This window comes from Talpa europaea (genome assembly GCF_964194135.1).
Source record: "Talpa europaea genome assembly, chromosome: 15".
NCBI classification, from domain to species: domain Eukaryota; kingdom Metazoa; phylum Chordata; class Mammalia; order Eulipotyphla; family Talpidae; genus Talpa; species Talpa europaea.
The window spans coordinates 26,467,671-26,484,412 of record NC_140083.1 but is presented as its reverse complement, the minus strand read 5'-3'; the positions used below and the strand labels follow the sequence as shown (position 1 = coordinate 26,484,412).

General features: G+C 36.4%; 1 protein-coding gene across 10 annotated transcripts in view; it reads right to left on the bottom strand.

Annotated features, from left to right (window-relative positions):
- Positions 1–16,742, bottom strand: part of PPFIA2 (PTPRF interacting protein alpha 2) — a gene marked incomplete at both ends in the record, with an annotated part of 353,793 nt that overhangs the window by 115,491 nt on the left and 221,560 nt on the right. For 9 of the 10 annotated variants that reach the window (XM_084254528.1, XM_084254531.1, XM_084254532.1 and 6 more), the window contains one exon: positions 12,127–12,201. The exons of the other annotated variant lie outside the window; for it this stretch is intronic. In XM_084254528.1, coding sequence (XP_084110654.1) covers positions 12,127–12,201 — 75 coding nt within the window. The remainder of the gene's footprint in view (positions 1–12,126; positions 12,202–16,742) is intronic. 10 annotated transcript variants of the gene reach the window in all.

Genomic DNA, 16,742 nt, shown 5'->3' with positions numbered 1-16,742 from the left:
AAAAATCACATATTTTCAATTGCTTCACTTCACAAAAAAGCCCTAAAGCCAACAAAACCAAACTATACCGTAAGCAAAACTGAACTATACCTTATGTGTCTTCTCATGTCATAAAGTATGAATTCCTCAGCTTGAGCATGGTCTTTAGGGCCCTCTAGAATCTGATCCTATCAATCATTTCATCCTCCATTGTCACCCCCTTCCCACCCTGATTGTTACCAACAAAATATTATCCATTATTCTGAAAACAGGCAATTTCAGGCTTTCTTAATCATAATGTCACTCAGCCTGTAATGTTTTCCGACAGTTTTGAATACAAATGATAATCTTCCTTGCAGGGTGAATTTTTCTCTGATCCTTTGATTCAGAATAAATATCCATCTTTGTATTTTGAATCTCTATGTTTTGCACTAATTATATCTTTCTTATGGGCTTATTTGTCTGTCTCCATCACAGAAAGCAAATTACATGACAATTTTCATAATGTTTCATTTATTTTTTCTTATTCAATCCTGCCAGAGACTCTGAATTTTCTGCACATAGTAGTTGCCCAATAATTCTACTTTGAAAGAATAGCATTTTGTTCATTTAATGTGTATGATAAATACTGCTATATATTGAGCATGCCTAAGGTTGTTCAAACTATCCATTAAGGGACTAACCAAGGATCAATGTGAAAACACCATACAGAATGAACTTTATACAATGCACTTTGACAAATACATATTGATCACAAGGTTCATATCACTGTACTGAGTGAAATAAATACAATAAGCAAGAAACAGTCCATTTAATCAGGGAACTAGCAGCCTAGGATTAGACTGGTATATAATTAACCCTGATGCTTGTTGAACTGTCAGAATAAATGCTGAAGCAATGAGCTTTAGCAATTTAAACTAAGCAGCTATGACTGTTGGCAAGAAATCATAAAAGATTTCATTAAAAAGGTGGTGTCTGAGCTTCAGTTTAAGTGGGGAAGTGTGATTTCAATGGGTGACTGGGGTTGTGGAGGCATTCCAAGAAAGATATTAGCATAAGTAATCTTTAGAGGCAGGAAAAATTTTGGCTGCTTTTAAAAACAGTGAACACTATAATTTAACAGACTTTGGAGTGACTCAATCAGGACAGTAGGGGTCTTGAAAGTTAATACTGTATTTCCAGTTTAGAATCACTGAAAAAGTTCTTGACGGTATATTACAGGTCTATAGAACATATATCATTACATTATTAATATATATTACTCCCATATATCATATCATTATGTTATTAATATGTCAAGGTGGCATATATTATATAAATATGTGCTATATATCAGAAAATATGAAAAATAATCAATATGACTAGAACTTTGCTTAACAGGTTAAATCTTGAATAACTGTTTAACAGTAGGGATAGGAGACAACATGAAAACCTATTGTAATATCCCTCCCCTCGAGAGTATGAGGAAGTATCTAAACAGTGATGATGTTAACATATATGGAAAATGAGAGTAAGCTGCATATGGGATAGATTGTGGACACAGAAATGTATGGACTGGAACCACACGAACACAGATAGTTAAGACAAATTAAAAAAATAACCACGTTTTCAAGTGAGGGAGAATATACATTAGGAGAAACAACCTCTCTGTGCTCAGCTCATTTGACAATAACATCTAATATCAAACTCATACACACACACACAATGCCTAGAGCCTTAAAGCACTCAGTAATTATTAACTATTGTTAAACTAAGTAATCACTTGTGTGCTCTTGTATTGAAAATGTCATGTTTCTAAAGTATCTTTATTGTTTTATTCGCTTATAAGTATAATGAAAATTAATAAAAATACATTAACATCATATATAACATGTGCTTACAAAACCAGTAACAACTAAAATTAAGAATTTGGTATTTACTACCGGATGGTCTCACTCATAGCAGGAATCTAGAAAACTTAAATAAGGGACCAGGAAAATGAATATAAGAAAGTGAAAATCAAAATCAACAAAAAACTATGAACCAGAGACACTTTATGGGGGGTGGGAGGCGGGAGGGGAAGGATTGAGGTCAGAATGGGGCGTTTGCAATTGTATGGGGGAATATAAAAATAAAATTTATTATTTAAAAAAAAAAGAATTTGGCCCCCCAGGAGGAGACCAGCACCAGCACACAGCCCCGGCCGCCCGGTAAGCTTGCGCAGAAAGCGGCGCGCTGATCCAGATCGGATCGCAGCTGCCCAGGTCCCCGTGCCTGCGACCTAGGCTTGCGGGGAGACGGCGGAGGCCCTCCCTGAGTGAGCAGGAACAAGGCGCCCAGGCAGGGAAGCGGGATTCAAAAGGCGCCATTCCCGCTCCACTGATCTGGGCTACAGCCCGCGTCCTGGAACTGAGGGCTTTGGAACTGAGACCCGGGGCACGAAATTAGGGGCGTGGGTTCCCCACGACGGTGGAGCACAAGGCAGACACAGCATCCCAAAGCCGTTGAGGTGTACCCTACCATCCCCGCTCTGCTCCCTGTCCCACGGGGTGGAAAATCAGCTCCCCAAGGGCTCTAGGAGAGATCTCTGGCGCCACCTAGCGACTTGAAGCCAGCACAGGCTCCTGAAGGAGCTAGTGGCCAGCTGGGGAGTTAGCCCACACCGGGCCCCTTCTGAACAAGTAGTCTGAGCCCACAGGGAGAGCGAGCACCCACAGCCGGGGCAGACCAGGCGCGCAGAAGAGTGTGCCTGAGACCAGACGCGCAGGAAGTGTGTCCCACATCACCGTTTTAGAACAGGGACATTTCTTCAGTAAAGACTAGCTGCAGAAGGCTTCCTCAGGAGCCAGAGGTGAGCGGGGGAAGTTCGCCCACGCCAGACCCCCTCTGGCCTGCAGTCCAAGCCCAGAGGGGGAGCAGGAACCCACCGCCGGGGCAGACCAGGCGCACAGGGGAGTGTGTCCCCACATCGGCATTTTAGAACAGGGACCTTTCTCCAGTAAAGACTGCTTGAAACTGACAGATGACTCCTGGAGGAACCAGAGGGGAGCAGAGAAGCCCACCCAAGATGCCGGCCAGTCCCAACAACACAGTGTCCCAACGCATACGGCAAATTAGAAAACAGACAGTAGGGAGGAGAAGAACCACACGCAACCTAGCAACTCTCCAGAGAAAAAGCACACCACAAAAAGAAAACCAGCCCCCAGATTGCAACGACAATAACTTGGAAGAATTTCTGAGCCTTCCAGAAAGAGAATTTAAAATTGCCGTGATTAAAAAACTGACAGAAGTCATAAAGGAAAACAATGATAAGGGAAAAATAATCAACGATCAGAAGAATGCAATTGAGTCCCTAGAGAGGGAAAACAATGGTCAGAAGAAAGAAATTGAGTCCCTAAATAGGGAAGTAAAAGAAATGCAGGAGATCAAAGCATTAATGGAAGAACTAAAGAATTCTGGGAAAAGCAATGAAAGCAGAATAGATGAAATGGAAGAACGAATAAGTAATCTTGAAGACACAGAAATAAAAAGAACCAAAACAGAAAAGGAAAGAGAAGTACGAAGGAAAAAGAACGAGGAAAGACTTCGGGAACTATCTGACTCCATGAGGAAAGGAAATATAAGAGTTATAGGAATACCAGAAGGAGAGGAGAGAGATGTAGGAACAGAGAAAATATTCAAAGAGATAATTGAAGAGAACTTCCCAAATGTGAAGAAGGAGCTGAAAATTGATATACAAGAAGCAAGAAGAACACCAAACTTCCACGACGAAAGGAAAAATACAGCAAGACACATAATAGTAAAGCTCCCAAGATCCAGGACAAGGAAAAAATAATGAAGCTGGCAAGAGGGAAGAAACAGATAACATTCAAAGGAAAACCAATCAGGCTGACATCAGACTTCTCCGAAGAAACACTACGGGCAAGGAGAGAATGGAGGGACATAGTCAACAGACTCCAAGAAAACAGATGCCAACCAAGAATACTCTATCCCGCAAAGCTCTCCTTCCTCTTTGAAGAAAGAATATGGACCTTCCCAGACAAACAGAAACTCCGGAATTTCATTGCAACTAAACCCCCACTCCAAAAAATACTACAAGGAGTCCTAAGGCCAGAACCTCAAGGGACGAATAACAATGAAAGAAGGCCAAAAAAAAAAAAAAGTTATTAAAAGAATAAATAAATAAAATCAAAGGAAAGACAAACACAATGGCAAATACAGATGTTAACATATCAATATTAACTCTAAATGTAAATGGACTAAACTCTTCAATAAAAAGACACAGAGTTGCAGCCTGGATTAAGAAACAAAACCCAACCTTTTGCTGTCTCCAGGAAACACATTTAGCTACAAAAGATAAAAATAGGCTCAAAGTTAAAGGATGGAAAACAATCCTACAAGCAAATGGACCAAAAAAGAAAGCAGGAACAGCTATACTTATATCAGATAAAACAGATTTCAAACTCAAAAAGATAAAAAGAGACCCCAACGGTCACTACATTATGATCAAGGGGACAATACTTCAAGAAGAAATAACACTCATTAACATATACTCACCAAACGAAGGAGCACCAAAATATATCAGACAACTGTTGTCCTCTCTGAAAACAGACATCAGAGAAAACACATACGTAGTGGGAGACTTCAACACACCACTATCAACAATGGATAGATCAACAAGACAAAAAATAAGTAAAGAAACCAAAGCTCTAAACAAGGACCTAGAGCAATTGGGCTTAACAGACATCTATAGAACACTAAACCCCAAAAAAACGGAGTACACATTTTTCTCAAGCGCACACGGATCATTCTCCAGGATCGATCACGTACTGGGGCACAAGACAAACATCAACAGATACACCAAGATTGAAATCATATCAACCATCTTTTCTGACCATGAAGGTATCAAACTAGAAATAAACCATAAAAAGAAGGCAAGGAACTTTCCTACCTCATGGAGATTAAAAACCACACTACTGGAAGACCATTGGACTAATGAGGAGATCAAAGAAGAAATTAAAAAAATTTTTGAATTGAACAAGGAGGACACCAATATCCTAAATGTATGGGATGCAGCAAAAGCAGTAATAAGAGGAAAATATATAGCAATAGAAGCTCACATCAAGAAACAAGAAAGAATGCAAAGAAACAACCTAATCTCGAAGCTCAAAGATCTAGAAAAAGAACAACAAATAAACCCCAAAACCAGTAGAAGAAAAGAAATAATAAAAACCAAAGCAGAAATAAATGAAATTGAAACTAAAAAAACAATCCAAAAGATCAATGAAACCAAGAGCTGGTTGTTTGAAAAAATCAATAAAATAGACAAACCCCTAGCCAGGCTCACAAAGGAAAAAAGGGAGAAAGCACAAATAAACAGGATCATCAATGAAAGAGGAGAAATCACAACGGACACAGCAGAAATCAAAAGAATAATCAGTAACTAACATGAACAGTTATATGGAAACAAGTTTAACAATCTAGAGGAGATGGACAAATTCCTACAACTCTACAATCACCCAAAGCTAGATAAAGAAGAAATAGAACACCTAAACAGACCAATTACAATTAGCGAAATTGAAATGGTAATCAAAAACCTCCCCAAAAACAAAAGCCCAGGACCTGATGGATTTACAAATGAATTCTACCAAACATTCAGAGACGAATTAGTGCCTATCCTTCACAAACTCTTCCAAAAAATTGAGAAGGAAGGGACAATACCAAAACGTTTTATGAAGCCAACATTACACTAATACCAAAACCAAACAAGGACAACACAAAAAAGGAAAACTACAGGCCAATCTCCTTAATGAACACTGATGCAAAAATCCTCAATAAAATTTTAGCTATCAGAATCCAACAATGTATCCATAAGATAATTCACCACGACCAAGTAGGATTCATTCCAGGGACACAAGGATGGTTTAACATCCGAAAATCAATCAACGTTATCCAACACATCAACAAAAAGAAATATAAAAACCATATGATAATATCAATAGATGCTGAGAAAGCTTTCGACAAAGTGCAACACCCATTCATGATAAAAGCCCTTGAAGTTCTTGGGATACAAGGAACATACCTCAACATCATAAAGGCCATCTATGACAAGCCAACAGCCAGTATCATTCTCAATGGTGAAAAGCTGAAAGCAATTCCATTAAGATCTGGAACAAGACAAGGATGTCCACTCTCACCACTGCTTTTCAATATAATACTGGAAGTCCTAGCCAGGGCAATAAGACAAGAGAAAGACATCCAAGGAATCCAAATAGGAAAAGAAGAAGTCAAACTATCACTATTTGCAGATGATATGATATTATACATAGAGAACCCCAAAAACTCCACAGAAAAGCTAATTCAACTCATCAATCAGTTCAGTAAAGTGGCAGGATACAAAATCAACATGCAAAAGTCAGTAGCCTTCCTATACACAAACAATAAATCTGAAGAAGAAGAAATCAAAAAAACCATCCCTGTTGTTATTGAAACAAAAAAATCAAATATTTGGGAATAAATCTAACAAAAGAGGTAAAGGACCTATACAAAGAAAACTATAAAACACTGTTAAAAGAAACAGAAGAAGACACAAAGAAATGGAGAGACATCCCCTGCTCATGGATTGGAAGAATAAACATTATTAAAATGGCCATCCTTCCAAAAGCAATATACAGATTCAATGCTATTCCAATCAAAATTTCAATGTCATTCTTCAAAGAAATAGAACAATTGATGAAATTCATATGGAATCACAAAAAACCCCGAATAGCCAAAGCTCTCCTGAAAAAAAAAAGAAGGGAATGGAGGCATCACACTCCCAGACTTCAAACTATACTACAAAGCCATAATCACCAAAATTGCATGGTATTGGAACAAGAACAGACATACAGACCAATGGAATCGAATAGAAAATCCAGAAATAAACCCACAGATTTATGGTCAACTAATCTTTGACAAAGGAGCAAAGACTATGCATTGGAGCAAAGAAAGTTTGTTCAATAAATGGTGCTGGGAAAACTGGGTCGCTACATGCAAAAGAATGAAGCTTGACCACTACCTCACACCATACACAAAAATCAACTCAAAATGGATTAAAGAACTAGACATAAGACCTGAAACCATAAAATATATAGAAGGAAATATAGGCGAAACACTACGTGATTTGCACATCAAAGACATCTTTACAGACACATCACCCAAAGCAGTGATAGTGAAGGCAAAGATAAACAGCTGGGACTACATCAAATTAAAGAGCTTCTGCACAGCAAAAGAGACAATAACAAAAACAAAGAGAAACCCCACCAACTGGGAGAACATTTTTGCACCCAACACTAATGATAAAGGACTGATCACAAAAATCTGCAAAGAGCTGATGAGACTCAACAACAACAAAGAAAATAATCCAGTCAAAAAATGGGCAGAAGAGCTTAAAAGAAACTTCTCTGAAGAGGAAATGCAAATGGCCAACAGGCATATGAAAAAATGTTCAACATCACTTGTCATCAGGGAAATGCAAATCAAAACTACCATGAGATACCATCTTACACCAGTGAGAATGGCACATATTAAAAAAACTAGCAACAACAAATGTTGGCGAGGGTGTGGAGAAAAAGGAACTCTTCTGCACTGTTCGTGGGAGTGCAAACTGGTCCAACCACTGTGGAAAGCTGTGTGGAGATTTCTGGACCTACTAAACATAGAGCTTCCATATGATCCAGCATTCCACTCCTAGGTATTTACCCAAAGGACACAGAAACATCAATTCCAAAGAACACCTGCACCCCTATGTTTATAGCAGCACTGTTTACAATAGCTAAGCTTTGGAAACAACCCAAATGCCCAAAAATAGATGACTGGATCAAGAAGATGTGGTACATATATACCATGGAATATTACTCAGCGTTCAAAAAAGATAAACACATGCAATTTGCAGCAACATGGATGGCGCTGGAAGGGATCATGCTCAGCGAAATAAGCCAAAAAGAAAAAGAAAAATACCGGATGGTCTCACTCATAGCAGGAATCTAGAAAACTTAAATAAGGGACCAGGAAAATGAATATAAGAAAGTGAAAATCAAAATCAACAAAAAAACTATGAACCAGAGACACTTTTAGGGGGGCGGGGGCGGGAGGGGAGGGATTGGGGTCAGAATGGGGGGGCTGCAATTGTATGGGGAATATAACAATAAAATTTACAAAAAAAAATAAAAATAAATAAAAAAAAGAATTTGGTATTTACATCAAAAACTATTTTTCTAGTCCCATAATGTAATATATTATTATTATTTGTATTTGCACAAAATTGAGATCATTCTTGCAACTGCCTTCTTTTCCTATAGTAGAAAATTCTTGATCTTTTTCCAGAAGAGAATGTAATAAAACTATTTATTTATTGCATTAATGTACCATGGAGAATCTAAGGATAAACTTGGAAAAACTAGGTGGAGATTTAGGCCCACTGGCACTTATGGTGCCTTTGTGTAAGGTGAAAAAAATGTTCCCTATACATGGTTACAACTACTCAGGTGCTTGTCTTGAGTTGGATTAAAGTCACCCCACTCTGTTCTCTGCTGGACACCTGTGCCAGACAGCAATCTAATCAATTGTTAGCAACCCCCTGTGGAGATGCCAAACCAACGTTTAATATCTTGTGGAATTCAACAGAACATAAACTTCAAGCTATGGAGTTTGGTTTCTTTTCTAAAGACATGATGACTGGAGCCTGGGGTGGATGAGAAGTAGATGGGATCTCCATGGGAGAAATTATATAAAGAAAATATATTAGAGGGTGATAACTCTAAAATTATCTGTGAAAATGAGAGGAGACAGAGACAGGTATATAAGACAAAGAGACCTGAGACAGAAAGAGAATAATGGCAAACAGATGATACCATTCTTAATGTCATCTTTAAAAATGCTATATTCATACATATAAACATATATTATATTTTTATCATATGTCAGTGATACCTGTTGTGGTAGCATTTAATAAAGTTAAAAACTAAGCCCCACTCCTTGATCAGCAGGCAGGTTTGCAAGGCTTTAAAAGATAATGAAAGTGATAAGGTTGCCAGGGAAACCAGGCCATCAGAGGGACCACCTTGACCAGAAAAACTAACTCAAGCTCCAGGAATGCAGAATCGGGGCCACAACATACTCTGTGTCAAAGGTCAGTGCCCAAGACCAGAAGTCCCAGCAGATAAATGGTGTAAAGTGGCACCCCAAGTTAGAAATCCCACAAAAACACAGTATAAAAGAGAGCCTCAAATTCTTCTTCTCGTGAATTCTTTTACCCCATGAGCCTCCAGCCTCATCACAATATTAGACCAGCACAATACCTTTTATATAGAGGTATCACTTAAAGTCTGCACCCAGTTCTTTGACTTCTACTTTCTGAACAGAATCAACGAAGATAAAATATACAATGAATAAATAAACAGTTGATATTGTTTTCTTGAACACAGCAGATATGAGGACACCCACTGTAAAGATAATTTACCTATTCTCCTCATAGACAAACTGGGTTCTTCTGGTTATTACCTATTATCACAGAGGTTCTTTTCTTTTATGATGACTGAGAGATAGTAATCTCTCATTTCCTTTTAATTTTTTCAAAACATCCAGTTTGCTAAACTGCTCTGTTCACCAAGAAAACCCTTTCTTTATTTTTTTAAACAGCTTGCCACCATTTATGCTTAAACACTGCTAGCCTTTAAATCACACAGAATTTCTTCATCCTATCGTTAAGTCTATTATTTCTAAAGTTTAAATTAACTCAGCATATATAAGCTCACTAAATTGGCTTAGCTTACTTTAAAGAACAGAAGTGTTTTTACTAGGCAAGATTTTTAGCATGCTTTTAAAATGTGCATTTGTTATCTAAAGCAATATACAGATTCAATGCAATCCCATTCAAAATTCCAGTGGTATTGTTCATGGAAATAGAACAAGCAATAATACAATTTGTTTGGAATCAAAAAAGACCCCAAATAGCTAAAGCAATCCTAAGAAAGAAGAACGAAATGGAGATGCCAAGTTCTTTAACTTCAAACTGCACCACACAACTACAGTAATCAAAGCATGTGGTATTGGAATAAAAACAGACGTGCAGCTCAATGGAATAGAATTGAAGTCCAGATATCTGCACATATAAGGTCAGTTACTTTAAGTCAAAAGAAGTCAGAAGCATACACAGAGAAAGAAAAAGACTCTTCAATAAGTGGTGCTGGGAAATCTGCACAGCCCAACATAAGGAATGAGACCAGACCACTAGCTCACATTATACACAAAAATTGATACAAAGTGCATTAAAGACTTGAATGTAAGACCTGAAATCATAAAATACATAGAAGAAAACTGGTGATAAGCTCACTGATACCAGTCTTAGAAATGTCCATGGGAATTTAACTCCAATGGCCAAGGGAAACAAAAATAAAAATAAACACAAGGGACTCCATCAAATTTAAGTGCTTTTGTAGAGCAAAATAAACTATCATGAAAATGAAAAGGCAATCTACTGAATGGGAAAGGATATTCACAACTCACATAAAGTCACATAATTCAACAACAAAACAAATAACCTGATCAAAAAAAAAAAAAAGGCAGAGGATCTAAACAGATGCTTCTAAAAGAAAATATTTAGATGGCCAACAAACACATGGAAAAAATGCTCATCATCACTTATTATTAGAAAAGTACAGTGAGATAATATCTCACGCCTCTGAGAATGGCTTATATAAAAAAGACAAGAAAAAACAATTTTGGCAATGTGTGGCGAAAAGGGAATCCTTGTACATTATCATTGGAAATATAAATTGTTGCACTCATTCTGGAAAACAGTATGGAGATTCTTAAAAGATCTTGAGCTATTGCACTTGGGGTATTTATCAAAACATAAAAACATCAATTCAAAGAATTTATGTACCTCTATGATTAATGCAGCATTATTTTAAACAGCCAGGAGTTAGAAACAACATAAATGTCCATGGATGAATGAATGGAAATAAAAGATGCTGTATACAATACACAATGGAATACTACCTAGCTATAAAAAATACGGAATTTTTTTTTCATTTATGATAACACAATGAACAAACAAAAATGATACAAAACAAAACTTTAGATTATAGGGACATAAGGAAAAAATAGGGAGGATGGGAAAATTGGTAAAAGAATCAACTACATTGTGATAGATGGAAACTGAATTTTTTGGTGGAGATCATAAGTAGTATCTAGGGATGTTGATTTATAATGCTGTATCTCTAAAATTTAGTGTTTTAAACCATTACTTTAATAAAAATCATTTAAGAAAGAAAATGTGCATTTGTTTGTGTAATGTGAACATAAATAATCCTTGATAGGACTTACAGTTAATTAACTAATGTCATTATCTTCCTACTTCTTTACTTATTCAAGTAAGAGGATTTTGCTGTATAGTTTTAACGTATCCACTCTTAATATTGCTAATATTACATTATTGGAACAAATTGAGAGAGAGAGGAAGCTATTTTAGTGGGCTGTACATGTATCATTTGATATATATTTAACATACATAATGTTTATATATACCTTTATATATAATACAGATATAACCTGGTCTAATGACTGACCTTCATTTTTACATTAATAACCAAGAAAAGCAAAATCTTCTAAGAAAAGACAAATTTTTAAATCTCAGTGTTGATTATAAAATACTTTCTTAGATTCATGAATGAGAGCAAGAGAAGTAGATTCAAGGATGCAACATGGACAATGCTTTTAGAGGATAGGAATATTTAAGACCCAAGGAGAAATCTATTTTTATCTTCAAGTAGTTAATTTGTAACATTATGTAAGTGTCACAGCTATTTGACACAGTTTACCATCTTGCAGTTGTGTTTTACTTCTCCAAAGCACTGGCTTTCTGAGTGGTGCCTTTCTAAACCTCCATTCCACTGGCTCATATCACTAGCTCCTAATAATTTTCCTTTGGTCTCTCAGTGACAGATTTGAACCACCAGAAATCAGAAAACATGACTCTGGCAACTAATTTCAACAGGTTTTGTTGAGTATATACAAAGAATGTGATTTATTTTCTGTGACAGTTTCAATAAAGGTGACATGAAAGACAAAGGATATATAAAGTTAGCGATATTGCACCTCAAAAGAGGAGAAAGTTTGGTATGTTACCTCCTGATTAGCAGCAGCTAGTTCTTCTTCCAGTGCAGAGACTCTTTCTAAAGAAACCCTCAGTCGCTCCCTTACCTAGAAAAAAAAACCAAAATATGTGCAGTAATGTACATCTCATACAGTTTAATCTCTGCTGAAGTCATTGTTAACAATATCACAGACAACCACATTTGGCAAAGTATTGAAAATATTTATACTCCTGTGTATATTAAAATATTTATACTCACCCTTCAATAAAATTAGAATAGTACTTGCAACTTCAAATTATATTATCAACAAAGCTCGAATATAAAACTGTCATCACAAAAAATACAAAATGATTTTGACTATATACTGAATTACTGCGATAAATGTAAAAATTGATACTGCAATTATCAATGTATTTTGACACATAATGTATACATTCATACTCATTCACATTTATATGAAGTCTACTCTTTGATTCTTGGGTAGGGATCAGAAGAATGAAATATATTGGCTTCATCTTGCACTAATCATTTCTATACTTAGTAAAGAAAAAACAGGGAGGTTGTACAGGTGTAACCTATTTAGAGTATGAAGAATCTTAATACCTAACTTTGTCTGCAGAACTGGAATGCCATTGATAGTGAAAAAATAGTATTTCTGACAAATCTTTTAGCTTTTTGTTCTGCCTGAGCATAGCACTAGAAGAATGCTGATAATAACCTTTTTTTTTTTTTCCTGCTGAATTTGGTATTATTGTGAAGCTTTTTAGACATACTGGATATGTCATGAAAAATGTATTTTATTTTTTTAATTTAAGAGCATAATCCATAATGTTGGCCCTATACTTAAATTTTCTGAAATTTTCCAATTTATTCAGTTGGTCTTTAAGTATATTGATTTAGAGGATAATATAATCCCTCAAATAAATTTATGTGCTTCTAGAATTCTGATTTCTAACTTCATCTATGAGAATTTTTTTTATAATGATATAAAAACATTTAATGGGCCTCCCCGGTGGTGCAGTGGTCGAGCACTGGGCTGCAAAGCTACAGCAGCCTCTGCAGTGCTGGTTCAATCCCCTGCCACTGCGCGAGGGTCCCACATGGCCCACAGACCACTCCTGTCTCACCCGCTGCTCCCCTCAGCAGTATACTTCGTCAGTCTGCCTGTTCTGCTCCCCATTCTGGCTCTGGTGAATTCTCTCACCTTCCCGCGCTTCTGACTATACCCAGTGCTTGTATAAATAAATAAATAAATAAATATATATTTTTTATTTTTTATTTTTTTATATTCCCCATACAATCGCAGCCCCCCCCATTCTGACCCCAATCCCTCCCCTCCCTCCCCCGCCCCCCTAAAAGTGTCTCTGGTTCATAGTTTTTTGTTGATTTTGATTTTCACTTTCTTAAATAAATAAATATTTTTTTTTTTAAAAAAATTTAACTAGGTTTTTTGTTTTAAAAGATGTTTTAAGGGCCTCCCCAGTGGTGCAGCAGTTGAGAGTTGGGTTGCGAAGCTGCCCGCAGCCTCTGCAGCGGCGGTTGGATCCCCGGCCCCTGGGCGAGGGTCCCACATGACATGCAGACCTCTCCTGCCGCCTGCTGCTCCCCTCAGCAGTGTATTTCGGTCCTTCTGTCTGTTCTGCTCCCCGCTCTGGCTCTGGTGAATTCTCTCACCCTCCCGCACTTCTGACTGCACCCAGTGCTTGTATAAATAAATAAATAAATCTTTAAAAAAATAAAAAAAAATAAAAGATGTTTTAAGGCCATGGAAAAGTTATTTTTGAGGATTAAAGTAAGTCCCTAAAAATGTGTTGTATGGTAAAGAGGAACTTTGATGGAAAAAGCTTACATTCAAATTGAAATTAATGGGTTTTGTTTTGGAATTATCAATTGTCTAACAGGAATCACTGTGAGGAAATCTCCTTGGACCATAAGTTCAAATCCAGTTTTGGTACTGTGATATGAGATCATGGAAATATACTGGGAAAGTAAATACATCTAGAATGTTTTCTTGTTACATTTCACATGAAATTCCAAGATTTAAAAAAAAATGTAGTCAATGATGTGTAAGTGATTACAAGATACATGTGTATTTCTCAACCAGTCCACGGATTTGGTAAACATATTGGAGAGTGATGTCAAAATTATTGTTGATCGTAGGAAACTGTGAAAATTTTACCTTCTGAGGATAAGTAAATATGGACATAATAACGCAGTCAGCAACTCATTGTGATTTGTCTACTTCTATGCTCAATCTTTTATATTTTATTTAGCTCTTCATGTATTCTCAGCCCTCTTTGATAATGCTACTAGTTTCATGCCCTCAACACATGATTAGGCTCAGTTTTCTTCTGATCTTCTATATCTATTTATCATAATATCCATAAACACTTAAATTAGAATATTGAAATTATTTGTTTTTATATATATATATCTGTTTCCTCTCTCTACAAGAGACTGTAAGCTATCCTTTGTTAGGGAACTTGTCTATGAGGGCTCTAATGCACATATTAATGCCTTGATAACTCAATAAATGAAACACTATTTACAACAAACATGAGGATCACCATATACATATATGTATATATGTGCATATACATGTATATGCATGCATATGTGTCTGTATATATATGTATCTTTACTTAGCTTGAAAGTATTGTCAAATACTGAAATTTACTCATATCATTGATGATATTCGTTAATGTTCACTGAGCACTCGCCAGATGCTAAGCACTGGCAAAGAACTTTGCATGTCAGATGCTATCTAATTCTTATGATAATGCTATGAGGTCAGTACTAATATTCTCTTCATTCAAAACAAGAAGAAGCATATGCCTAAAGTTAAATTACTTGTCCAGGTCTGTCCAATTCTTTTAGGCTGTTCATCATTATTCAGTTGATAATCAGTTCAATTGCCCCTATCACCAATGTCAAGAGCATTTCTGGTGAGTTAATAAATTCTTTTTTTTTTTAAAGTTTTTAAAATTTGCTTATGCATAGAAGAACTGGGGTATAGGCCAGAAGTGCAGGGGGTGAGAGGATTCACCAGAGACAGAGTGGGGAGCAGAACAGGCGAATCTACTGGAAAACACTGCTGAGGGGAGCAGCAGGCGAGACAGGAGAGATCTGCTGCGTCATGTGGGTTAGTTCCCTGGCCGGGATTCGAACTCAGGCGCAGTGGCTGGTGATACTTGATAGCACTGAGACTACAACCCCTGTGCCACCAGGGAGGGAGGTCATATAGTTAATAATTTCTATTATAGCTCCTAGGATCATAGTATAAAATACCTCATTTAGTTAAATGTACTCACATCCATCAGGTTATTTGTCTTAAATACTGTTAACTTTTTTTTATTCATTAACTGGTAAGTCATAAGGAAATGTCTAATTTATTTTTATTTGCTAAATATCTGCCAAGAAATCTGACATATAATTGATATTCAGTAAATACAAAGGCTCGCAAATTCTTAACAATGCACTTTTGCAATAAGAATATAAAATGAAACTAAATATTAAATACTGTAATGATTATCTGATATTTGATATTAAATTTATCAAGACATATAAAATATCTATTTCTGTTTTATTAAAAATATTCATAAACTAGTTGCTCCTCGTGGCTGAAATAAAAAATAAGATACAATTTCTTTCTTTCTTTTTTTATTTTTGTGGGACCCTTGCAGGCAGCCGGGAAATGAACCGGTGCTGCAGAGGCTGTTAGCAGCCTCGCAGCCCAGCGCTCAACCGCTGCGCCACCAGGGGAGGCCCACAATTTCTTCTTAATAGTCTAGAAGAGAGGATTACAATATCATTATGCACACAATTCACATAGTCCTCTAAGAACAGTTGCAAGACCAATGATAAAAATATATATACATGTAAATATTGAATAGAGCAAAAATGTTGGTGTGTTTAAAACCTAGATATAACTGAGTAACAATCCCTACTTGGATTTTATTGCTCAGAATTTGTCAGATACTTTACAACAAAATGCTGCAATTCCTACTCTACAAAACCCTAAAGCTTTCTTAATTTTAAAAAGTTCATTTTTTGAAATGTCACAAAATTGAAATCATAACATAAGCCTAACTAATCTCCAAAGGACATTGTCATCACATTGACTTATTTATGTCAATAGAAATTATTTTAGTAACAGTTAAGAGAAACAGTTACTTTTTATAAACCTAAAGCAGGTTTTTCTACTAATACCTCACACTGTTACCTGCAGGACTCTTAACAAAGTATATTCAGCACTAAGATATTAGTGACCTAAAAAAAAAGTAAGCTTCTCAAATATTAATCTCTAATGGTTAAGGACATCCAAAGTACACATCAAGGTATGTTTATTTGTCAATTAGTATTCTCCTATGTTGACATATATTGAAATGCATAGATATTCATTTCAGATGTGGTGGGAGGAGAGAGAATTCTGGGGGTGGACACAGAGAGGAGAGAGCAAGAGAAAGGGTAAGGGACAGGGAGAGAGAGGCTGAATGACAATACTAACTTTCATAGGACCACCTAGATTTAGACCATAATGTACCAGAAGTATTGACAAGCCATATATTCATTGATATTAAATGAACTTGTTTATGAATAGGACCAATATAAATAATACTCCAGTTGTATTTTTAAATGTTTTCTTAT